At 39.9% G+C, this 25,264-nt stretch overlaps 1 protein-coding gene across 11 annotated transcripts in view; it reads right to left on the bottom strand.

Annotated features, from left to right (window-relative positions):
• EXOC2 (exocyst complex component 2) overlaps nucleotides 1-25,264 on the bottom strand; it is a 130,432-nt gene that overhangs the window by 33,350 nt on the left and 71,818 nt on the right. For all 11 annotated transcript variants that reach the window (XM_078393414.1, XM_078393412.1, XM_072998560.2 and 8 more), the window contains exons 15-23: nucleotides 22,057-22,214; nucleotides 20,231-20,352; nucleotides 18,849-18,910; nucleotides 17,120-17,200; nucleotides 14,228-14,287; nucleotides 11,396-11,457; nucleotides 10,136-10,202; nucleotides 9,558-9,674; nucleotides 8,548-8,689 (exon numbers count right to left, since the gene is read on the bottom strand). In XM_078393414.1, the coding sequence (XP_078249540.1) occupies nucleotides 8,548-8,689; nucleotides 9,558-9,674; nucleotides 10,136-10,202; nucleotides 11,396-11,457; nucleotides 14,228-14,287; nucleotides 17,120-17,200; nucleotides 18,849-18,910; nucleotides 20,231-20,352; nucleotides 22,057-22,214 (871 nt within the window). The remainder of the gene's footprint in view (nucleotides 1-8,547; nucleotides 8,690-9,557; nucleotides 9,675-10,135; nucleotides 10,203-11,395; nucleotides 11,458-14,227; nucleotides 14,288-17,119; nucleotides 17,201-18,848; nucleotides 18,911-20,230; nucleotides 20,353-22,056; nucleotides 22,215-25,264) is intronic.

Below are 25,264 nucleotides of genomic sequence, written 5' to 3'. Positions count from 1 at the left end.
GGCTAATAGAGTTTTGTCAAGAGAATAAGCTGGTCATCACAAACACTCTTTTCCAACAACACAAGAGGCGACTCTATACATGGAAATCACCAGATGGGCAATATCGAAATCAGATTGATTATATTCTCTGCAGCCAAAGATGGAGAAGCTCTATACAGTCAGCAAAAACAAGACCTGGAGCTGACTGCGGTTCTGATCATCAGCTTCTCATAGCAAAATTCAAGCTTAGACTGAAGAGATTAGGAAAAACCACTGGGCCACTCAGGTATAATCTAAACCAAATCCCTTATGAATACACAGTGGAAGTAAAGAACAGATTTAAGGAACTAGATTTGGTGGACAGAATGCCTGAAGAACTTTGGATAGAGGCTCGTAACATTGTCCAGGAGGCAGCAACGAAAACCATCCCAAAGAAAAGGAAATGCAAGAAAGCAAAGTGGCTGTCCAACGAGGCCTTAGAAATAGCAGAGAGGAGAAGGGAAGCAAAATGCAAGGGAGATAGGGAAAGTTACAGAAACTTGAATTCAGACTTCCAAAGAATAGCAAGGAGAGACAAGAGGGCCTTCTTAAATGAACAATGCAAAGAAATAGAGGAAGATAACAGAAAAGGAAAGACCAGAGATCTGTTCAGGAAAATTGGACATATTAGAGGAACATTTTGCGCAAAGATGAACATGATAAAAGACAAAAATGGGAGGGACCTAACAGAAGCAGAAGACGTCAAGAAGAGGTGGCAAGAATACACAGAGGAATTATATCAGAAAGATGTGGATATCCCGGACAACCCAGACAATGTAGTTGCTGACCTTGAGCCAGACATCCTGGAGAGCGAAGTAAGTGGGCCTTAGAAAGCCTGGCTAACAACAAGGCCAGTGGAGGTGATGGCATTCCAGTTGAACTATTTAAAATCTTGAAAGATGATGCTGTTAAGGTGCTACATTCAATATGCCAACAAGTTTGGAAAACTCAACAGTGGCCAGAGGATTGGAAAAGATCAGTCTACATCCCAATCCCAAAGAAAGGCAGTGCCAAAGAATGCTCCAACTACCGTACAATTGCACTCATTTCGCACGCTAGCAAGGTTATGCTCAAAATCCTACAAGGTAGGCTTCAGCAGTATGTGGACCGAGAACTCCCAGAAGTACAAGCTGGATTCCGAAGAGGCAGAGGAACTCGAGACCAAATTGCTAACTTGCGCTGGATTATGGAGAAAGCCAGAGAGTTCCAGAAAAATATCTACTTCTGCTTCATTGACTATGGCAAACTATGGCAAGTTCTTAAAGAAATGGGAGTGACTGACCACTTTATCTGTCTCCTGAGAAACCTATATGTGGGACAGGAAGCAACAGTTAGAACTGGTCATGGAACAACTGAGTGGTTCAAAATTGGGAAAGGAGTACGGCAAGGCTGTATATTGTCCCCCAGCTTATTTAACTTATATGCAGAATACATCATGCGGAAGGCTGGACTGGAAGAAACCCAAGCCGGAATTAAGATTGCCGGAAGAAATATCAACAACCTCCGATATGCAGATGATACCACTCTGATGGCAGAAAGTGAGGAGGAATTAAAGAACCTTGTAATGAGAGTGAAAGAGGAGAGTGCAAAAAACGGTCTGAAACTCAACATCAAAAAAACTAAGATCATGGCCACTGGTCCCATCACCTCCTGGGAAATAGAAGGGGAAGATATGGAGGCAGTGTCAAATTTTATCTTCCTGGGCTCCATGATCACTGCAGATGGAGACAGCAGCCCTGAAATTAAAAGGCGCCTTCTTCTTGGGAGGAAAGCGATGACAAATCTGGACAGCATCTTGAAAAGCAGAGACATCACCTTGCCAACAAAAGTCCGAATAGTCAAAGCTATGGTTTTTCCTGTCGTGATGTATGGAAGTGAGAGCTGGACCATAAAGAAAGCAGACCGCCAAAGAATTGATGCCTTTGAATTGTGGTGCTGGAGGAGGCTCTTGAGAATCCCCTGGACTGCAAGGAGAACAAACCTATCAGTTCTAAAGGAAATCAACCCTGAGTGCTCACTGGAAAGACAGATCCTGAAGCTGAGGCTCCAGTACTTTGGCCATCTAATGAGAAGAAAAGACTCCCTGGAAAAGACCCTGATGTTGGGAAAGTGTGATGGCAAGAGGAGAAGGGGACGACCGAGGATGAGATGGCTGGACAGTGTCTGCGAAGCAACCAACATGAACCTGACACAACTCCGGGAGGCAGTAGAAGACAGGAGGGCCTGGCGTGCTCTGGTCCATGGGGTCACGAAGAGTCGGACACGACTAAACGACTAAACACACACACACACACACACACACACACACACACACACACACACACACACACACATATATATATATATATATATATATATATATATATATAGAGAGAGAGAGAGAGAGAGAGAGAGAGAGAGAGAGAGAGAGAGAGAGAGCATGGTAAAAGGGGGAAAATAGAAAAAAATATTTTCACATGCATGTACACACACACACACACACACACACACACACACACACACACACAGAGTGCTGCCTCGTATAACGAGTGCACCATTGAACGATGAATCCGCATTGCGATGCGGATTTCCCCATTGCTAATGGGAGGGCATACTTGCATTGCGATGGGGGAACAGCTGTTCAGCGGCTCCAAAATGGCCGCTGGAACACAAAAAATGGGTGCCGGTACACCCAAGATGGCCGCCAGGACTCTCAAAATGGCCGCCGGTACAACCAAGATGGCCGCCAGAACACAAAAATGGCCGCCGGTACACCCAAGATGGCCACCAGAACACTAAAATGGCCGCCGGGACGCTCAAAATGGCTGCCGGGATGCACAAAATGGCTGCCGGAACAAGGGAAAACATCGGAGAATGGTGAGTTTTGGGCCCATTTGGAATGCATTAAACTTTGTTTAATGAGTTCCAATGGGGTTTTTGGATCCGTTTTACGATGTTTCCCCATAGCAAAGTTTAATCCGGAACGGATTAACCTCGCTATGCGGGGCACCACTGTGTGTGTGTGTGTGTGTGTATAGAGCATGGTAAAAGGGGGAAAATAGAAAAAAATATTTTCACATGCATTACCAGAACTGCCACTAGAGACCATACTATGTATTCTTCACTAACAAGTACTGTACTGTATTCATAGCATGGTCTCCAGTTCCCTCTAGTGGCAGGTTCTGGTAGTACAGTGAAAATAGTTTTTTCTGGATTTCTTTCTTTTAGCATTTTCAGACCGTTGATAAGTGGGTCCTACGGTACTTAAGTTCAAGAGCATGTCAAAGGAATTACACATTGGCCAGAACTTTTAGCTTATTACAAACAACAACCCAGTAAGACTCTCTATTAAAACCTGGGACATCCCTACAGTTTACTACTTGTGTCAATAACGCTACTGTCACTTTGTAGATTAATTGCTTATCCTGTATATAACTTACTAACAGAAATAATGTACAGTTTCATTGCCCCAACATTGTCACTTGCTCTATCATCTTTATCATCACTTGGGTCATGGGAGCTACATATACATATATCAGTTTCATACCCTCAGTCCAGTGTTTCAGGAAGGGGCTTGATCCATGGAAACTCATATTGAACTATAATAGACTTTAAGGTGCTCTTTTTAAATTTTTGTTTGGCAGGAGTTTCTTTCTCTTTTTGCTTCGTTTTGTCTGATACGCTTACAAAGATTAAGAGTGCGACCAGATTGTTGAATTAATGTGGAAGCTAGTTCAGGTTATTATTATTATTTTTTTTGAAGGAGGGGGAGCTATTCTTTTATTCCCAAACAAAAATGGGAGATTCACATAAAGAGCAGTCATTTATTAGCCTCCAAGATGTTACAGCATGTTTGGAAATTCTCCTACACTAAAGCAGGGCGACTGGTAAACCCTGCATTGAAAGTACACACATTCAAAATACGGAAAATGATTATATGGGGTCAAAATATGGGGTGTGGCCAGCTTGACAGGGTTAGAGATCATTCAAACCAGATTTCTAAGAAAAATATTAGCCCCATCTTCTGGAACACATTGCTACTAAGATCTGAAGTAGCAATGAGACCTTCCATTTCAGGCAGAACTGGACTGAGTGTCCTATATTTCTGGCTAAGAATGAACAACCAAGAGGATGGCTGCTTTTCCAAGTTCTCCTCGGTTAAACAATTACACAGATTGGGCTCAGGATTGCGTCACAGGAATGTTAAAAATTGGGCTTGCAGCCTTAATTTATCCCCAGTCTAGGTGCTGGGGATAAATTAAGGAAGCATGTATTTGGTCAAAGCAAAGGTACTGACTTTAGGTTCGTTCTGTCTAGTCATTTTTTTCTACCTTGTATGGCCTTATCATGGAAAATCAGATTCAGCAACCCAGGGACAAAGACCTTTCCACAGATAAGGAAAGCATTTACCAAACTATGATTTCAGACCATGCCATCGACATTTTGGACTGGCAGATATGTGAGAAGCACCAGGGTTCAGAAGGAATATATATCTAGGACATACCAAACAGATGACTCCCCACTCCCTATCTCTTCTACTGCCCACTGTATATCTGTCTGCCTGAGAGCAATATTTCTGTCAACAGAGATCAACAGCCTATTGAAGAAAAGACTAGTCTTCTTGCTCAGAGACACTAGTGCCCATTTCACACTTGCACCTCTCCAAGAGAGATCTGTGAAATTCTTTTGTGACCTGTGTCATGCATTATGCTGTCACTGGTAAACTCAGTATATATTGTCTTCTTTTACTATACGCACATTTTCTGTTAAACCTTTGCAGCAGTTAACTTGCATTTCAGGTAAATGACATTCTTAGGCTATATTAACAGATGTTTGTGCATTTTTATATTGTTCACAATTTCAAGTAATGAAATCACTAATTTTAAATGCTGAAACTTCTCCCATAACATTGTGTACATTTTCTATACTGTATTGCTAATACGTGTTGATACTGTACAGTGGTGCCTCGCATAACGAGCGCACCGTTTAACGACGAATTCGCATAGCGATCTGTTTTTTGGGATTACTAATGTGATTGCATACCGATGCCTAGATAGGCAAAAACTCGCTTTGCGACGATTGGTAAGCGTTTTGCTTACCGATCTTCGCATAGCATTTTTAAAAATCAGCTGATCAGCGGTTCCAAAATGGCCGCCGGAAGACCCAAAATGGCCGCGCGCAGCGTTTTCGCACCCTGCCCTCACTTACCGAGGGCACGAAAATGCCTGAGCTATGGAGGAACATCGCATAATGGTGTGTTTTGGGCCCATTTGGAACGCATTAACCTTCCAATGGGCTTTTTTGTACCGTATAGCGATGTTTCCCCATAGCGATGGTTAATCCGGAACAGATTAACCTCGCTATGCGGGGCACCACTGTACTGTGCTTTGCAATGGCCTATGGTCCTGTAAATAATAAAAACACCTACCTATCAACTGCCTACTCAAAGTCAAATTGCCATCTAACACTTTCCATTACGAAAGAGTTACCTTACTATGTACAGTGATGCCTCGCTTAACAGGCGCCCTGTTTAACAATGAAATCGCATAGTGATGAAGATTTTGCGATCGCATTGCGATGTTTTAAATAGGGAAAAATCGCTTTGCGATGATCGGTACCCTGTTTCGCTTATCGATCATCGCAAAGCGATTATTTTTTAACAGCTGATTGGCGGTTCCAAAATGGCCACCGGGTAAAAAAAAATGGTCGCCCGCTGTTTTCTGGGATGGATTCCTCACTTACTGGGCAGTGAAAATGGCCACCGTATGGAGGATTTTCGTTTAAAGTTGAGTCTGAAGCCCATAGGAACGCATTGAAGGGGTTTCAATGCATTCCTATGGGCTTTTTAATATCGCATAGCGACGAAATCGCTTTGCAGCAATTTTTGCTGCACCGATTATCGTCGCCATGCGAGGCACCACTGTATATACTGTTTGAGGAAAATCAATTTCTCTCCTAATTATGGTAAAGACTGCAGTTAAGCAAAGATGGGAAAAGAAGCCTTAGGGAGATGCAATGGTGTTGTAGTCTCTGCTACTCAGAAAGTGCCAGAGCTCCGACTCTGTGAGCAACGGCTGTACTAAATCACTGCCTATCAATCTGTGCTCCTTATTTAATTAATGTCAGTAATTTATTATGTTTTGGCATAGCCATTCTTCTAAGAAGTCAGGACTCTGTAAGTTGAGTTTTATCATAACAACCCTGTGAAATGTCAGGTAGAAAAACAACGCTATGGTCCAGAGACACCAATTCAACTATACAGCCAAGAAAGGATGTGAAATCCAGCTTTTCTGGCCCAGATCTGACATTCAGCTCACTGTATTACATTGGCTCTCTAGCGTGGCACCAAATCTAATCAACCACGTGAACTACACAGTATTCAAACTATAATCCAACAGCTTCTTGTGAACTGACATTGTGCAATCTGACCTAAAGGAAGAGGATTAAAGTTCCAGTGTAGCAAGACATTCACAAACACATCACAGTTCCAAGTTTTAATGTATCAAGTGAATAAAGAAAACGCAAGAACAGTGAAGTTGGCCGCATCATCTGGGGAAAAAATCCAAAATAAAAAAGCTAAAATACATATCAGTAGGGAATCTTGATCAGGCCAACTCAAATATCTCAAAATATGGGAAAGTTCTTCACAACTCTTCATCAGGCTAAACAGTAAACAAAGTGGAATTAGAAAAAACTGCTGCGATTCAAGCCATGGAGTCTGCCTCAGATGGCAGCAACGTAACCTCTAACTTTCAGCTCCACTGGGCAGGGCTCTGCCTCTCTTTGCCCCTGAGAGAGAGCGCGAGACACACCCCCCCTGTGCAGGGTTCTGTCACGACCGGAACCTAATGCGATCAATGCACAGAGGAGGAAGACAGCTGTGTGGAGGGAGGTAGAGGCACGTGCACACCCAGCTTAGAGGGAAGCTTGGATGACAACCTTAAGATAGCAAATGATACTGGGCTTCAGACATGAAACAAAACTGAAGTAGTAAGTCATGTTTCTTGGAACAAGCTGACATACAACTGCTTATCATTTGAAGATGGCACCATTGAGATTATTTCTACTGATATCATTTACACACTTTGACAGGACTGATTGTTGCCACTGTTTTCAGTAAACTGTAGTTTGAATATCTGCAGAGGTGTGAACCTACATCATACAGAATATCTTGATAATACAGGTATGGAATATGGGCACAGACTGAATACACAATCTGCAGTAACACCTGCAGACCCCTGTGTGCATGCCTAAAGCAGGCTTTTTTTCTTTTAAAAAAAGAATCAAATTCACTTTTATTAATCATCTCCAGTGCCATGCCATATGCCATATCTTAGGTTCCCCTGACCTGCACATGCAAAGGTTTTTTTTTTTTTGGGGGGGGTAGGTGGATTATGAATGCAAAATACTATAACCTCTTGGATTATATAACCTTTTGACTGAGAAGTCTCTAAAAATCAATGCTGGATTACAGACCTCATCTAAAAAATTAGTAGTTATTATCTTCTTAAGTTAACTCTGATTCATAATATGTAGAATCCAACTATTTGCATGATTGCTTGGAAATAATCCTCACTTCAGTGGAATTTACTCCTAGTTTCACATCTACAGGTAACTGAAGAATATTGTGAAATGAGAGTTGCAGGAGCTCTCTCAGGGTTGAGCTAAGTACTACCAGCACTGAGACACCAAAATGTAGCCTCCTTCAGTATGTATTATTTCCCTGATGCAATAATTCTTTTGACTACAGTGACACAAAGATCAGGAAAAGCAGCAACTGACCGGCAGGTACAGGGTTATAGCAAAACATAGACTATAATTGTTTTGCGTTTTCCTGCTCCCTGCTGCCATCAAGTGGTACCCACAGGAAATTCAAATACACCTCTATATTTGCTCCAATTGGGCTGACTATCATTTGAGTGCAAGTTTTTAGAAAACTTTAAATAACTGAGGAAGCCTTAAATTGACATATTTTAATGCAAAAATGAGCTCCAACTGGATAAGCACAGATAATATCTCCATTGGTTGTTCTGGGTTTTTTGGGCTCTAATATCCCCATTAATCATATGCTTCAATGATTAGCTATCTTTTAATAATACCTATAGCATATCTTACATATGCATGCATTTATTAACTCTCTTTTTGGCTGATTTGGGGGAGGGTGTCATGTTAAATTACTTCTGTAGTTTTATTCCCACCCATTTTCTTAGTCAAATAGCATTCTGGTCTTATACACAAGTGGTCGGATTTAATACAATATAGGTTTTGTTAAAGCAGTAATGTTGTCTTTCATAACAATTCAATAGAGTACAAGAAAAGAACATGGATGATAACAAAAACAGCTACTGTAGGAGATTACTACTCATAGAAGGGGCTATAATTACGATGACTATTTGAAAAGAGATTTGGGCATTGTGCAATAAAGCTATTGAAGAACAAGCTTTAAACAAGAAATTGACATGTGGGGAAATATAAAGGAATTATAGAATTTAAAAAAATATTAGGTAATTAGCATCTACTATAAATCTCAGATGTTTTAAAAATATCTACCTGTTGGTGTAAGGCAGTCTTTCCAATCAAAATAACCTGCATAAATGCCAGGTTCCAATGAGCCTACTATGGGGTCAGCTTTTAGTTCAATGTATATTTCAAACATTCGTTGATCAAGTTTTTTTAATGAATCCATGATAATCTATAAGAAAAGGAACAAATGTTAACTCTTATTAGCATGAACGGTTTATGTGCTATTTCCTCTAATCTAGCAAACAGGATGGAATTCAAAACAACTGCAGAATTCAGAACACTATGTTTTGTAAGATGTTATTTACAAAACAAAATGGTTATTAACAGAAGGCTTCATAGGTAACTGACAGAACCTTAAAACTGAAATAATATTTTGTCTGCTAGGGGTATTCTACATAACGGTTGTGTTCAGGTGAAATGGTAAATCATGGTTTAGTTAAGAGAATGAGCCTAGACCACCTGCTTTGGTTCACGTGATTTCTTCTCTCCTTTGCTGTGAAGAGACCAGATTGGAAGTTTCCGATTCTTTGTAAGTTTACTTTAGTTTAGTGGTTTCTCTAAACTCTGAACAATGGTAAATATGAACTATGATTAGTGGAAAAAACTGCTTAAAATGGATCAGAAGGTGACCAATCCAGCAAAAGGTAATTGTTGCCTTTTTAAATGAATATGAAGGATGCCAAATTGTGGATGTACTATATTGATTCTACTCATATTTAGCTCTGAGCCACCTGTAACTTAATATGAAGAAAACTGTGATAGAAATATATGTTAAAATATAAGAAAGATGTCTTTCTCTAATCAATACTTCCGACTACAGTCAGGATCATAGTATAAAGGACCTGGAATTTTCAGTACTCCAAAAAGCTGGCTGAATCCACAAAGATATTCTCAAAACATATCCTGAGAACACAAGATGAATGTGTTGCTGATTGTCTGTTCATAAAAGAACTTATTTATGTTCTTACATGAATCTTAATATGACCTATTTTGGACTGCTACCAAAAAGTCAAATGCAGTCTAGAGCAAATACTTACCTGAGTAATCTTTTCAATTCCCTGGAAGCCAAGTTTTTCAAAGTGCTCAGCTAGATTTAGAAAGGTGTGACGTTCTAAATAGCAGCAGTTACTAAGCACAATTAAAAGCCTCCGTTCCTAAAACAAGGAAGATTTTAAGACAAGAAAAATGCATTAATACTACGTACAAGAATAATGCATAGGTATGGAACAGAAGTAATGAGATACTGTTTTTGTTTTGTGCTGTCAAAAGACAACCCTAACAGGATTTTGTTAGAAGTTCAAGGAGGGGAGTACCATTGTCACCTCCTAGTGAGTTTCCATGGCCAAGCAGGGGTTCAAACTTAAGTCTCCTTTCCAATTTCAACAGCCTATTTACAACCCCAAAGAGTACCGTAATTACTGCTATCTAAAATGGAAATCAGGCTTAGCCCACAAACTATGAACATAGCAGCACTATTTAAAAATTAAAATAGAAGATGTATTGCCACTGCATTTTAAAGAACCAAATTAAAATTGGCTATACTGGGATCCTGTTTCAATGTCAAGTAGAGGACTGCTGAAGTTTATTTCTTTTAATTTGCAGAGTCTATACTTACTAAAGATAAACCAGAATCTTCATGGATGCTTCCAAATAAATCTGAAGATGAAACGTCAACTGAAAGACTAAGAGATTTGACAAGAAGTTATGAGTTAAGCACTGATGGCTTGATTCTAAACATATAGGTCAGAATGTTATTGGAGTTGCACAGTGTAAAGTAGCAATGCCATAACCACTGTGCACAATTTTGACAGTTTTCTGTCATGTATATCAGCATGCCTGGGTCACACATTCAGTCTCATCGCTAGGGACATGATAGCCAGATAGAAAAGTGCAAAAACCACTTGTGCTATTCCTTTATGCACTTAGTACTTCACAATATGGTTTAGGCCTTAAAGTACATCTATATGGCAAACCTATATTTTGTTTTATATTAGTTGATTGATAGGTCTTGCACAGAAAAACATGCTGCTTTACTAATCTTACTGACATTCTTTTAGTGATCATCTACACAGACACAATGTTTTGTGTTTTGTGCTTCTATAAAGTTCAGAAATTTCTAAACTAGGGCAACAGAACTCTTGGTGAAAAGTCTGTGGCCAGCTCTCTAGGTGCTTGAAGGGGTATTGGTCCTTCCTCCTCACTTCCTTTTTGACTGCTGCAGCAATAGCCTTTGCAGGAAGTTTCTGCCTTGAGCCTATTAATGCTTCATGTGGTTTATTGAAAAGAAGCTTGGCTAGGTCCTTTTTTAAAAACTTATGGCAGACCTCTGTGGACTGTACAGAGACAACAAAGAAATTCCTAAGGAAGAAGGAATGACTATTCAAACTGTTCAGCTATGCACAGGCACTAGATATCACTAGTAAGTTTTGGAGCATGGATGGAATATTCACAATTCCTCTAAATTTAGTGGCATCTGAATGACCAAGCTACGTACTGTACTTGCATCACTTCACCATCTTCTGTTCAATAATGGTTCAAAGAATAGCTTAATAGATATATATGATATATCTCAAGCTTGAAGAATAAAACCAGCTTTAAAACTTGGAATCAGAGGTATGAGTAATACAAGCTAAAAGTCTTTAGTATTGATGTTCAAACTCAAGGTAACAACAGAATGACTGCAGTTGTCTACTGCAGCTATTTTCTTTAATTTGCAGCTTAAAGATGCCAGTCATGCAGGAATAGTATCCTGATCTTTACATACACATTACCCCATCATACTGCTGGAAACTGGCCTTCTTCAGAACTCAGGAATAACAGCGCAGTAAAATACAGTAAAAAATATAAATAAACCTCACTGGGTTATTTTACTTACTGTGTACTATCCACATCACTGTCAGCTTTTGTACTCAGTTGTTCCAGACAGTCAATGAATACCTTTAACACAAAAACAAATCTCTATATTTAACTTCATTATTTAAATTATTAGTAATATTATTACAAAACAGTGATATTTAAAGGCACATTTTCCTTTACATCTCTTTTCACTGTCACACTATATTTTCCCCTTCATTTATGCAACTCAGGTTTTAATTGATCTGTAATGAATTTACACCTGTGGAAAGATGATGATTTCACCAGAAGAGAGAGAGTCTCAGGAATAAAAAACTTCCTAGTCTATCCTGTGGCTTTTCCGTCTCCATGTGATCCCTTTCATTATTCAGAAGCCACTAGACAGAAGCAGGATGTCTTTTACTACTGAAAATCTCCCCTGCTGGTAATGTCATTCAACAGGTGATTTTTTTGTAATTAAAGATTTTCTCCTCCTGTCCTGTGGGTCCCATGCAATGAAAGGGATTATGTGAGTTGGAAAAGCTGCAGGACAGATACAGGTAGTTTTTGTTATTGAAACTCTTCCTCCTTCTAGTTATGCTAATAGGACGTCAGCCTAAGTGTTTTTAATTTTACTATACAAGTTAGTTTTTAGGAGTCCTGACCTCTACACACAACAACTCAACTTACATTAATGGAAAGAAAGTATTTAATATGTAACATCAACATGTACAAATATATGTGTGTACCAATGCCTCAGCTCCCAGTGTTTCAGTCTGGGTTGTTGGTAAAAGCAAGAAACACCTGATTTTAGGAAAATACATACCTTCCAACCTTGTATGTTGTTTCTAAAATAAATCTGGATGCAAGAGAATTTGCAGAGAAAAGGTGCTTAAGCCTGCCCCATGCTCACCTACTCTCTAAATGTTAAAATTCTTTTTCACTGCAAGCCAAGCTCAGGACCCAGAAATAAAAATGGCTGAGGGAAGAAAAGGCTGGGAAATTGTATTACATGGGATAATCAGCAGGAATGTCCATGCTGCCTTCTTAGTTCTGATCTGCTTCTACAAATGCTTCCTTGGCCCCAGCATTGCATCCCGAAATTGTGCAGTGAAAAGTTAATGTGTAAGACCAGCACAGGCCCTGTCTTCTTTTCATATTGTTTCATATATGAAGGATCTCATCATACTGGTTTTGGCATCTACGCTGCTGAAATCAACTCATTCCACAAAATCTCAATGAACTGAATTGATTTTAGAAGCAAAGTATTTTAAAAAGCCCTTGCTGGCCAGTTGAAAAAAAAAACTTGCTTTAAACAATGCCTAAATGTGGTTCATACTGTCACAGTGACCACAGTCTAAGTGAGTCTCCCCAATAAATCCACTAATTAAGTTCTCCTTTAATATATTCCTATGACCCTTTCTGAATTTGCATGATTTTCCTTCATCTTCAGTTTGTTTGTTTGCGTTTTTAATTTGTAAAATTTTTTGGGGGAGATGGGCTGACACTCTCTAAAAATCACCTTGGTTTTGCAAGAGTACTCAGAAACTCTCAGTGGAGAGGACTAGCAGAGACCACCTAGAAAATATGGAATGTAGATCCTATGGAGGTTTTTTTGGGTGTGTGTGTGCACAAAATGCTAGTTTCAGACTGAGACTCTACGGTTTGTAGTGAAGTTGTGTAATTCTGCACTGCAAACAGGTGTGTGTGTGTTATGCCTAAGCCTCAAGCTCATCAGCTGCATATAGAGAAGACAGGATGCAAGCCCCAATATGAATCACAGAGCATTGGAACTACTTTACTTGAAAGTAAAGCGTTGGCATTGACCTCCTCAACTCCCTTGTATTTTCACCCACTTCCAAATTCTATTTGCACAATACAATTGCTCTTTACTAGAAACAAAGAATAAACGAACAAAAAATCCCAAAACCCATACTATATCCTCAAGCACACTATATTCATTAGGAAGAAGCAATTTCAACAATGAAGTCCAGTGCTGGCTTGTCTGTGCTAATCATCAATTGATTTTGTGGGCAAATTCAAAGGGTTGGTTTTAGCTCATACAATTCCGGATGGCTTGGCATTCCAATAACTGAAAAGTCTCATCTCCTAAGATGACAAGAAAGATAGGTACCGTATTTTTCGCTCCATAAGACACACTTTTTCCCCAAAAAATGTTGGGCGGAAAAGTGAATGTGTCTTATGGAGCGAAATCGCCACCTTCAGGGACTCTTTTAAGGCTTGGGAAGCTTCAGAAGAGTCCCTGAAGGTGGCGATTTCGCCCCCTCTGGCCCCGTGGGCGGAGGGCAGGGTGAGTCTCCAAATGGTCCTAGGGTGTGTTCCGTAAGACGGACCTCTCCATAAGACACACCAAATTTTTAGAAGAAAACAGGAAAAAAATAATTTGGGAATTTCGGCCTGCTCGACCCTTCAGACTGAAGGGTTCTGGAAGGCACTCTCGGACCCTTTGGAGGCTTCCCCCACCCCCACCCCCGCTGGCTGAGCAGGCCGAAATTCCAAGATTATTTTTTTCCTGTTTTCTTCTCCTAAAAATTTGATGCGTCTTATGGAGAGGTGTGTCTAATGGAGTGAAAAATACGGTATATCCATCTATTATGGCCCAACTGTTGCCAATTCCTCTTTATGTTATTTCACCTCTGCTGTGTGTGTATGAAAAAATGAAGGATATATTGGGTGCTTTACGTGCTATAATCAACAGTTCCATATTGCTTCTGGATAATAGCTTAACTATCATTCATATTTGTTTCTTCTAGTGATTACCAGATTTTTGAATGCTTTTAACAATCACTTTGAGATGCTTTGTTGGTTCATTCTGTGACTGATATTTGTCAACTTAGAGATATATTTCTGTTACCTGCATGATGTTAATGATCAGCTGGCATACATCTTCCTGTATTCTTGGCTGCTGAAAAACCTGCAGAAAAATTCGTCAGAACAACTGAGTGAAATGGCTTCCCAAGAAAAAAACAAAACCTATCACCACCCCATATTTTATTACCAACCTGCAGTAGTCCAGCAAACCCATTAAACAGAGAGTAAAATAAACTAATTGTAGACGTCTAACTTCTTTTGTTGACTTTCTTCAGATACCCTATTATAAAAATCCAAATCATAGTTTTGTGAAGGATGTACTATAAGTATAAAACACTGGTTGTTACTAGAGTTGCTAACAGACCACTCTGGATACTTTTGGTGTTTTTCCTATATAGGAAAGCAAAGCTGTTTTTCTACACACAATGTGGCAGAGGGGGGACTGTACAATGTTTATGTGTGTAACATATAGTTTATGGGCTCTATGTAGCTGTTCAAAGGGTCCAGATCTACTCCTTAGTGTTCATATAAGCCCCCCACGCTTTTTAAAAAAAGTTGCCTTTGCCTCCGCCAGCTACTTTAGGCCTGAATTGGCAGCTTATTACAAACCAAGTACTTGTAGGGGCAAAGCATTTTTAAGGTAGGGGGTAGAGGGCATTCAAACACCTTTCTGAGTGGGTAGAACCTAGCTCCCTGACAGTTGGCCATCCAGACAGAATGCATTCTGTGACTTGATCTCTTATCTGTGGTAAAATTGGTATATATTGTTACATTCATTTTGCATTCATTTTGAGTGTGTGTCATAGAATCAGGCTGCTTTTTACGAGGACAGATACTTGACCATAATAGTACTTACCTACAGAAATGAGCAAATGTTGAATTCCTTAACATTTTTATAATACATACATTGGCATTGTATATTAGGACTCAACTGCTTGAGTAATATATTTTTAGTTCATACTATGTAATGGTGACACAAATAGATCCTGCACTATGTCCACACCATCATCTTAAAACTGTATAGCTGGAAGGGACTCTATGGCTCATTGAGTTCAGCCTCTGTCAAGGAGACACAGTGGGAAATCAAACTCCTACCTCTGGTTCTGCAGCTAGATACAGTGGTGCCTTGACTTACGAACTTAATCTGTAATGGAATGTTGTTTGTAAGTCAAAATATTTGTAGGTCAAAGCAGCATTTCCCATAGAAATACAATGAAACCTGATTAATCCGTTCCGGCTGTTTTTTGTTCTTATGTCAAGGCACGGTTTGTAAGTCAAACCATTCGTTCCCATAGGAACAAATGCAAAACTGGTTAATCCGCCCTCTACCACTAGGGGGAGAATTTTTTTAACCTAAAATGACTTAGGTTAAAAAAAGCAGGAAAGTAGGGAGAGAGAGAGAGAGAGAGAAGACAATGGGGGGAGGGAGAGAATTTGGAGTCTAAAACACATGCTAAACCAACACATTTTAAACCCACACATTTTACACCAACACATTTTAAACCGAGACAGCACAGACCCTTACAAAAAAATTTCTGATTTGCAAGGGGAGCATGCAGGAACCATTGCAAAAACAAACGGAGCAGATCAAAAATGCAAAGAGAACAAAGCAAAAACATGCTAGACACATCAAAAATAAGGGAAACCCCCCAAAAAGCAAACAACCCCCCAAGACCCATCAGAAATTGGGGGGGGACCAAAAAAAATCCAAACAAACACATTCCCCAAGACCCATCAGAAATGGGGAAAAACACTTCAAAAAGGAACCAACCCCCCCCCATCGGAAATAGGGAGGGGAATGAAAAAACAAACACCCCCCCACAAGACACATCACAGCACGGAAACATAACCTCCCCAGCCAAAAATCACACTGCAAAAATACCCAGAACAGTTTTTAAAAAGTATAAAGCAGTACCTTACTTTAGCAGGCAGCCTCCTCGGATCACACACTCTCTAACTACTGGGGCGAAAGAGCTACAAAGAAGCAGCCTCGTCGCCACCTACAGTTAGCTATTTGAATTTGCTGCCCTTTTCTCCTGCCTTTTTTCTGTTCGTAAGCCAAAGCTCCGTTTGCAAGTCAAAGCAAAATTATGTGAACGGAGCTGTTCATAACTCAAAATGTTCGTAGGCCAAGGCGTTCGTAAGTCAAGGCACCACTAAACCACTGATCCAGTCAGTTTAATAGCATGTATGAAAATGCTGATGGGTGTCCTTCTGCACTGTTGAACAATTTTACTCCTGCACTCCAATCTATAGACTGGAGATTGCATCCTATTCAGATAAAGAAATCCTACCTTTCAAGAGTTTGTATTTTTTTTCAGTATTTATGGGGATTTATGGAATTTTATGGAGAACACACATCTTACATGTGTCCCATCTCCATCCGTGAATCTTTAAACACTTAATCCCTGTTGCACAATTTGTGGCAGCAGCAAAAACTGGCCTCTCTCTTGGTGTTACCTGAAAATGTCACACACAAGATGAAGTTCCTTGTTTTCCAGGCTAACAGGGCTCCAAGAAGAGCTATTAGCTTTGTATACAAGGTGCAGGCATTCCACACGTTCCAGGAGGCTTGCGAACACTTTGCTCAAAAGCCTTCTGGGACAACTATTAGCTTGAGAAACAAGATGTATGCAAAGCCTGTGTTGATGGAAAAGAGGAAAACAAGTTAAATCCAGGTGTATTAGCAGCTGGGCGTAATACCTGGTGGGTCCAGGATGGAGGGGATAGCTTTGCCTCCCCCACAACCCCAGTCATGGCCCTAATCTATGATATCAGAAGCTCATCAATAACATCAATTTATTCAAAGAGCAGGACAGATTTATTATTCTAAATACAAAAGACAGTGCATTGACTTCAGTGTCCACCATACCATTCAGTTTTTTGAAATTTAAACAAAAAATAAAATGATGTTTTAAAATGATCTATTACTCACACTGGTCTCCCCAGGTTTGCATTCTAGGACTCCTTTAAGTGACTGCACAGAATGTATAACACGCTGCTCAAACTGAGATGGCTAAAAAGAAGAGGAAAAATAAGAAGACAGGGCAAGATAAAAGCCAAAAATCAGTTTTTCCTTTTATTAAATAGCCTATTGCACAAAAATGGGCATATTTAATATCTGTTTCAAACATTCCTATATTTCAAGGTGAAGAGGTCTAGTTTAAATGCCCAGTACAGTGGTGCCTCGCTTAATGATTACCTTGTTAAACGACGAATCTACGTGATGATGAGGTTTTTGCGATTGCAAAATGATGTTTTAATGGGCAAAATTCACTTCCCGACGATTGGTTCTCTGCTTCGGGAACCGATTCTTCGCATTACGATGATCAAAACAGCTGATTGTCAGGGTTCAAAATGGCCGCCCGCTGTGTAAAATAGTTCCCCGGTGTGCTTTAGGATGGATTTTTCTCTGCACAGGGAGCAGAAAATGGCCGCCCTATGGAGGATTTTCATTGGACGCTTAGGTATTTAGCCCACTGGAATGCACTGAACCGTTTTTCAATGCATTTCAGTGGGCTTTTTTATTTCACTTGACAAGGATTTTGCTCTTCAGCGATTTCACTGGAAGGGATTATCCCCGTCAAATGAGGCACCATGTATATATTTTGTGTTTAAGTGGCGAGGGATTCAATTATCAAAATACAACTGTGTAATTTTACTTCAGCCAATGCAACAACCTATTATTTATGCATCCTCTATACATATTTATTACATGTTCTGTTAGTTTCAACCACCTTCTAAGATTCCTTTGTTAATTTTCTTACAATACACAGGTGTGTTTTCCCCTCAACAATTGTGTGGACTGGGGTGAAAAATAGTTACTCGCAGTGAGCTTCATGGGTGAGTGGGAATTTCAACCCTTGGCCTCCCTGACTGTGTGCGAGACACAATCCACTAAATCTCCATATATGTTCAAATATGCATAACTTTATTTCCTCACATTTGTCCTGTCTCATCTTTATGCAACAGGACTAGATGTTCAGGGCATATACCAGAGTCTAATTTTAGGTAGTGAGAGGAAGTTTTTTTTTTAAACAGTATGATACAGGGGGAAAAACAGATAAAAAGTGACTTATGCATGGGGCTATATTGCTGTGTCTTCATAAAAACTCAATAAAGCACAGTAGAACCCCTAATCCACAGGATCAGCATCCGCTGATTCACTCATCCACAGTTTGAAAATATTAAAAGAAAACCCCCAAATATACATATTTTTAACAGTGAAGTTACCAGAACTGGACACTAGAGGGAGCAAGAGATCATGCTATGTACAGCATTCACTATAACAGCTCTCATTATAATCCGCATTTTCCAGTAGCCACGCTGGGGGGTGGGCTTGGAACTGATTCCCTGTGGATACAGGGGTCCTATTGTAAAAAAACAGCAATACAATACAAATAAAAATATTTTCCTTGCCTGAGAAAGTTAGGCGAAGACAATGTGAATACCTATTAATTATCACAGCTAAAGGATGGAGGCATGAGACTAGATAGATGATGTAAAACTGTAAACTAGAGAAGTTAGATTTATAATTTTCAGGCAGTACACAGCCTGCAAAATCCATTAAACAGAGAGTGGGGCTCTGAAGCCAGGTCTTGCCACTAATTGATAGCAACTACACCACAAAGGTCACACACATGAAAATGAAGCAGTGTACCCACCAAAGAGGTGAAACCTTCATTATCCACAACCCAGTCTTCCTTTTCGGTCAGTCTCTTCACATCTGCCAAAAAAGGGTGTTAAAATGGTTACTTTTATGAAGTTCATCAAGCATTATAGACTGGATGTCAGAGCAAAATCTAATGCTGCGTTTGTTTGAGCAGTGAGCTCAACAGACTAATTCCTCCTGTTCTTTCCGCTGCAATGTCAAAGGCTGTGGGGCTGGAGCTTGCACCACTGTCGATGATAAACGTTTTCCTTGTTTAGCTGTAGCCTTGGTTCTTTTTCTTTTTTTGGCAGTGGCTTTCCCGTGGCAGGTCTCTTTATTTTCTTTGAAGCCACAGTCCAGTTTCAACATTGACTTTGTCGAAGTTACGTCTTTTGGAGGTATTTTCTGTGAGGTTCCAGATGTCGGTGTTTTGACTTGTGTCAATTTGAGTCCACTCCATCAGAATGGATTTGCAGGAGTATTACAGATGGCGACGGTAGTTCAGTCATCTCCTTCGAGACTGTGTCTATTGCTTTCAGTGACCTTTCCCAAATGGGACAATTTGAGACTTAACTACTTGTTTCTAGTGGTGACTTTTGTGAACTTTTTTACAAAATTGGCAAGACTGCATTTGATGACCTTCTCTGAGGTAGTAGAGGCAATTAGAGTATCCATCTGTGAGAAGGATTTTATTCTTACAAGGCACATGTTTTGAATGGGGCCAAAGAGGGCATTAAAAGGTGGTAACTAAGTAACAACAAAATACAATTTTTTTATGAGACAAAAAACAGATCTCTCTTTTTCTTTTCTTGCTTTGATGAGAAAAGGGCTAATAGATTAAAGGTAAGGGTGAAGACAAACTATTTACAGTAGTATTTGAGTGAAAACCAGCTTGTGGATGACCAATGAGGTGCTGCTTTAGTGGTGATCAAAATGGAACTGAGAGTTATCGCTGGGTCAAGAAGCATGTGCTAAGTGTCTTTTCTAGGCTCCGGAAGATTCCAAGGACATCTGTGCAGGCTCAGAACAAGCCATTAGTGTGAATCAAAGAGACCATAAAGGAAAACCCAATTCTCCTAAGCTGAATGAAATATAGTTTTCATTTTTAATATGGCTGCACACATTTACACAGTCTTGGTTAATTCTCTGGAACTACCTTCCTGCAAAACATCTCCATGGCAACTAAGAGAAATGGGCATTGTAGTGCCCACACTTAGAGTACACAACATTAGGAAAGGCTGCTCTAGAACAAAGATATCTATAAAGATAAACCCAGACATAGGTTAAATCATGCTGAAGATAGCAACAATTAGAAAAAACGTTCAGGAAAATAGTAGTATTTGTACAAATGATATTATACAATTGATAAGAAAAATAAAAAGGGTATCTCACTACCTTCAGCAGTATGTTGTAAAGTGATCATTATACAACGAACTCTGAGATCAAAAATAAGGTCCTGGATGATCTGTAGCATATCATTTGGAATTTCAAGTGCAGAGAGAGATTCATAAGTAAGCCTAGAAAACCAAAAGGGAAATAAAAAAGTGGTTGTGATGAGTTGCTCAAGAACTCGACAGAGCTGAACTGAGGGAATGAAAAAGTGGTTACTTACCTGTAACTATGGTTCTTCTAGTGGCTCCAGTGCAAGCGCAGTTAAATCCAGTTGTGTGGATTCACAGAGGCCATGTAGAAGAACCATAGAGCTGAACTGAGGGACTGAATCTTCTATTTGCTTAGAGATGAAGGCAGGCAGAAGTTCTGCACCAGCAGAATGGAACTGCTCTATACATCCAACATGCATTTTAGATGTTAAGAAATCACAACTTCTTGAGTAAGGCCTATAGTTTGTTGAATAGTTTTTAGAAGTTAACCCCAGAAAGTGGGGGGAGCTGATATCTTCACTATAGTCATGCCTCGCTTAACGATTGCCTCGCATAACAAGGAAATCACTATACGATTAGGTTTTTGCAATCGCTTTTACGATCGCAAAACCATGTTTTAAATGAGTTTTTTTTTGTTTAACAATGATCGCTTCCCTGCTTCAGGAACTGATTTTTGCTTTAAGACGATCAGCAAACAGCTGATTGTTGGGTTTCAAAATGGCACCCGGCTGAAGAAAATGGCCCCCCGCTGTTTTCTAGGACGGATTCCTCGCTTTACAGTCACTGAAAATGCCCGCTGTATGGAGGATCTTTGCTGGACGAGCAGGTATTCAGCCCATTGGAACGCACTGAACGGTTTTCAATGCGTTTCAATGGGTTTTTCGTTTCGTTTGACAATGTTTTGGCTCTACAGCGATTTCACTGGAATGAATTAACATTGTCAAACGAGGCACTACTGTACAACCATTTTCATTGCTCTGCAATGGGTGGGTAATCCCCGAGTGGCTGTACAGGCCCATCCCTACACTTTGGTGGGCAGTAACTACAGTCCTCATCCCTTTTTCTTAGAAAAATTGGTTTTTAAAAGTGAAAATGGAAAGTCTGCCCACTAGTGGCCAATTTTTAAAAAATCTGGGATGGAGGGAGCCCAGGGTTGCTGGGAGGTCCTCAAAGTATGGCAATTTTGGTCCCACTCCTCCTAGACGGCACGAGGAAACTTTCCAAGCTAATTTTCATTTAAAATTTGTTTTTTATTTTTGGGATGTGGGGGGTGCTGAGGAGCCTCAGGGATGTCAGAGGAGCTGTATCTTGCCCATCCTTGGTTAGGACACTTGTGGTAATTCTACTGGCAAACATCTGCAAGTTCCCACACCTTTTCTCCTTATGTTTGTGTGTTACTATTTAGATTGAGAAACAGAGATGGCAAGACCAATACTATGTGAGAGTCACAACTTCTTCGCAGAATGTAGTTTGTACTTTTTAAAAAACTAGTTCTTCACTTCCAAGTATTCATATCAATACTTAAATTGCTATCCATCTACTTCAACCAGAGGAATAGAACAAACACTTGACTATTCCAGTTCTTAAACACTACTTGTTGTTTTCTTTCTTCCTTCCCTATCCCAACCACTAATTTCCTGGACTGGATCAGAATTGAAATATCATAACATTACCTGAAATTGTTTTGGACTGTTTGGCTTCACATATGACTCCAAGAGTGGGTCAGAGAATAATCTCAATTACTATCCCCCAAACATAGATCACGAAGTCAGACATGGCTTAACAACTAAACAATAACAACGAAACATAGATCCTACATTGTTACACCACCGTGCTTACCTAACTGTCTGAATGATATGAGCTAGCCATTGGCTGGAAAGTTCAGATTTCATCTCCCAGCCACCATATTCTCTCAGCTCGCTTTCTCCAAGGCTAAATGGAAGTAAAGCACCACGAATCAGTTTGACCAGGGATTGCATCACTTGCAGAATCATAGTCTACAACAGCAAAAAGAAACAATAGGCACATGAACAATGGAACTTGCATGTAAACAGTTATCTGATAACAGGAACAATTATTCTGTTTAATATAGGCTTTTCATTAGGAAACTCTAAATATGCTTGAAACAAGTTTGTGAATGGGAGTATAGAAAGAGATATTATGTAACAAAATGTCACATTGCTAACAACTGGACATAAAACTGCAACACAGTTCAACTTAAATGTGTCAACTTAAAAGTACTGTAGCACCTCCAAGAAATTATTCATTTCTCTCTCTCTCCCATCTGCACAACAGCTCCCTTAGGATGTATATGTTTCTGTTTACTCAAAAGCATAGAGTTGGTTTATTTAACCCCTCTAATGCTTATTTATCCTGATTCTCCAAGGTCTCAAGTAGACGTCTTTTGTACTCTTGCTATCTAAAATCCTTTATGCAGAGAATGCAAAGGATGCCAAGAGAAGATCTCATCCCTGTAGTGGTGGCTAATTTAGGAAGTACATAATTTGTAATATATAGGGGTATATTCTCTGGGTAATTTGGGATGCGGTGGTGATAACTATCATGAGCTTTGGCTGTTGAGCACGGTCTCAGCTCCACTATCAGGTGGGTATGTGAAGTCAGGGCATGGACTATATAGACCACAACTAGAAATTATTTGTGCATAAGCTGCAGGCAATCTATGAAGGCTGGGAGGCAAATGCTCACCCTTCTTTCTCCAGGCAACCCCAAGATTTAAAAAAAAAATCCTCAAAGAGAGAACTGTGTCTTAAGGAGCTTGCAGGGAATTTAACTGTTCACCAAGTCTGTTCTGGAGGGGTTGGGTTGCCTTTTAAAGCCACAGAAAGTGTTATGGTCACTAAGGCCTTGCAGGCCTTATGGGTCCTGGCCCCTGTATCTACCTGAATACATGGAAACTGAAATAATTTAAATTCACTCTTTGATTTGATTTTTTTTTCTATAGGGAAGGCAGAAGAATAGCAAAGTGAATTTTGCTAATGCTTCAAGGTGCTAATTGGGTTCCTCTTGTCATGGATTGGTTTATGTGGATTAAATCTTGTACTGAAGATGGGATATGCAGTAGTGAACAATGTAAAATGGATTCCATATTGGTTCTCTGTAGAACTGATTTCTGTATGCTGACAGTGTATTTCCAGAGGAATGTGGGAATGTTTTCTTGTAAGCCTGAGGAGAACATTCCTAGATAAGAAGACTGGGTAACTGTTATGGCGGAGCTGTAGATGTGCTAAGGACAAAAACACCTGTTCCCATGAGAAGAGAAGAAAGAAGATAAGGAGAAACTGTTTACCTGACTTCATGCCTTGATTGGATGACAGCATGAGAGACGAAGAAGAAGGAGGGTTCCAGCGAAGCTTGAAAAAGGAACTCTTACTATGGACAAGATTCCTTTTTTCTTTCATCCATTCTTTTACCTTTTTGGACTACTTTTCCAGGTCTTTTTGCCTGCTGCGCAGTGCAGGTAAAAGAACTGATAGAGATGTAGGGGACTAGGGAGAAAGGGGGGCTTTATGCCTTTTGCCCACCCTAATAGAGCTTTTTAGAGATTTTCTAGGATTTTTAGTGTTTTTGTATTTAAGGAGAATTATTGCTTCATTTCTGTTTTGTAACAAGCCTTGAAAATGGTAATGTGCTGGCTTATGCATTAAACTGACTTTATTTTGTGAAACTTTATATCTTTTTAAATAAAATAATAATTATAAAAGTCAATTGGTCTCTTGAACAGTATAGCTGTCTTAGTATTACCCTGAGGGGGAATTTGGGCCACGTTTAGCTACTGAGTCCTACCCTGATTGAGCTCAGTGAGTCTGAAGACTAGATAGCTCAGGTGTTTTTCTTTTTTGGAATTTTCTAAGGTTGCTGAAGTATCTTTTTAGGGCAGACTTGTAAGCAGAAGTTTTGGGGCGGCCCTTGGCTGAGGTTACCAGGACTCAGCCCAGCCTAATGAGGGAGCACAGGCTTCTAATTACTCTCTGTCCGAACGGTCAAGCCTCTCTTAGGAGAGCTGATCGTTGACACCTCTCTCATGTGGTACCCCAGATTTCTGGCTGAATAGGCACGCAACTTTGCTCTCAGTGTACCTCCTCTGCCATATCTCTTGATATGGGGTGACGTGGAAGGAGAGAGGATTTCATCCCTATGTTATTTGGGCATGGTTTGAATTATGCAACTACTGAGTAAGTACACTTTGATTCTATTAGTAAAGTGCTAATAGTTCCACCTATCCTTCCTTAAATATATAAAAAACAAAAATAGAAGAGCTGATGATCTTGCCTTTCTTCTCAACATCATTTAATTTCCTTTCAATATACAGTGGTGCCTTGCACAACGGGTGCCTCACACAACGATGAATTCACACAACGATGCCTTTTTCTGTTAAATTTGCCGCCTCACACAGCGATGTTTCCTATGGGGGATTTTCACACAACGATGTCTCTTTTTCGTTCCTGTAAAAGTGTCTTACAATGTTTGGAAGCCATTTTAAATGGTTGCAATGGTTAGCCCACCTCCTGAAACCTATGCAAACTGATTTTGGTGTTGTTCTGACACTTCGTTAATTTATGGTAATTTTTTGTTTTTCCCCCTCATTGAAATGCATGGAGTTCAATGAGGGGGGAAAACAAAAAATTACCATAAATTAACGAAGTGTCAGAACAACACCAAAATCAGTTTGCATAGGTTTCAGGAGGTGGGCTAACCATTGCAACCATTTAAAACGGCTTCCAAACATTGTAAGACACTTTTACAGGAGCGAAAAGGGAGATCGGGAAGAGCTTTAAAAGGCAAATGGAGATCAAAGAGCCCTTTTCACTCAGCGATGGCAATCCGTTCCAATTGGAACGGATTAACCGGTTTTCAATGCATTCCTATGGGAAATGGTGTTTCACAGAACAATGTTTCACACAACGTTGATTTTTTTGGAACCAATTAACATCGTTGTGTGAGGCACCACTGTATAGCAGGGCAGGCCATTATACATATTGACCAAAATCCTCTTATGCAACTTTTGCCACTGTAGGGGAAATGATAA

This window comes from Pogona vitticeps, chromosome 4 (assembly GCF_051106095.1).
Source record: "Pogona vitticeps strain Pit_001003342236 chromosome 4, PviZW2.1, whole genome shotgun sequence".
NCBI classification, from domain to species: Eukaryota; Metazoa; Chordata; class Lepidosauria; order Squamata; family Agamidae; genus Pogona; species Pogona vitticeps.
The sequence above is the reverse complement of the archived record's forward strand: the minus strand, read 5'-3'. Positions and strand labels throughout refer to the sequence as shown.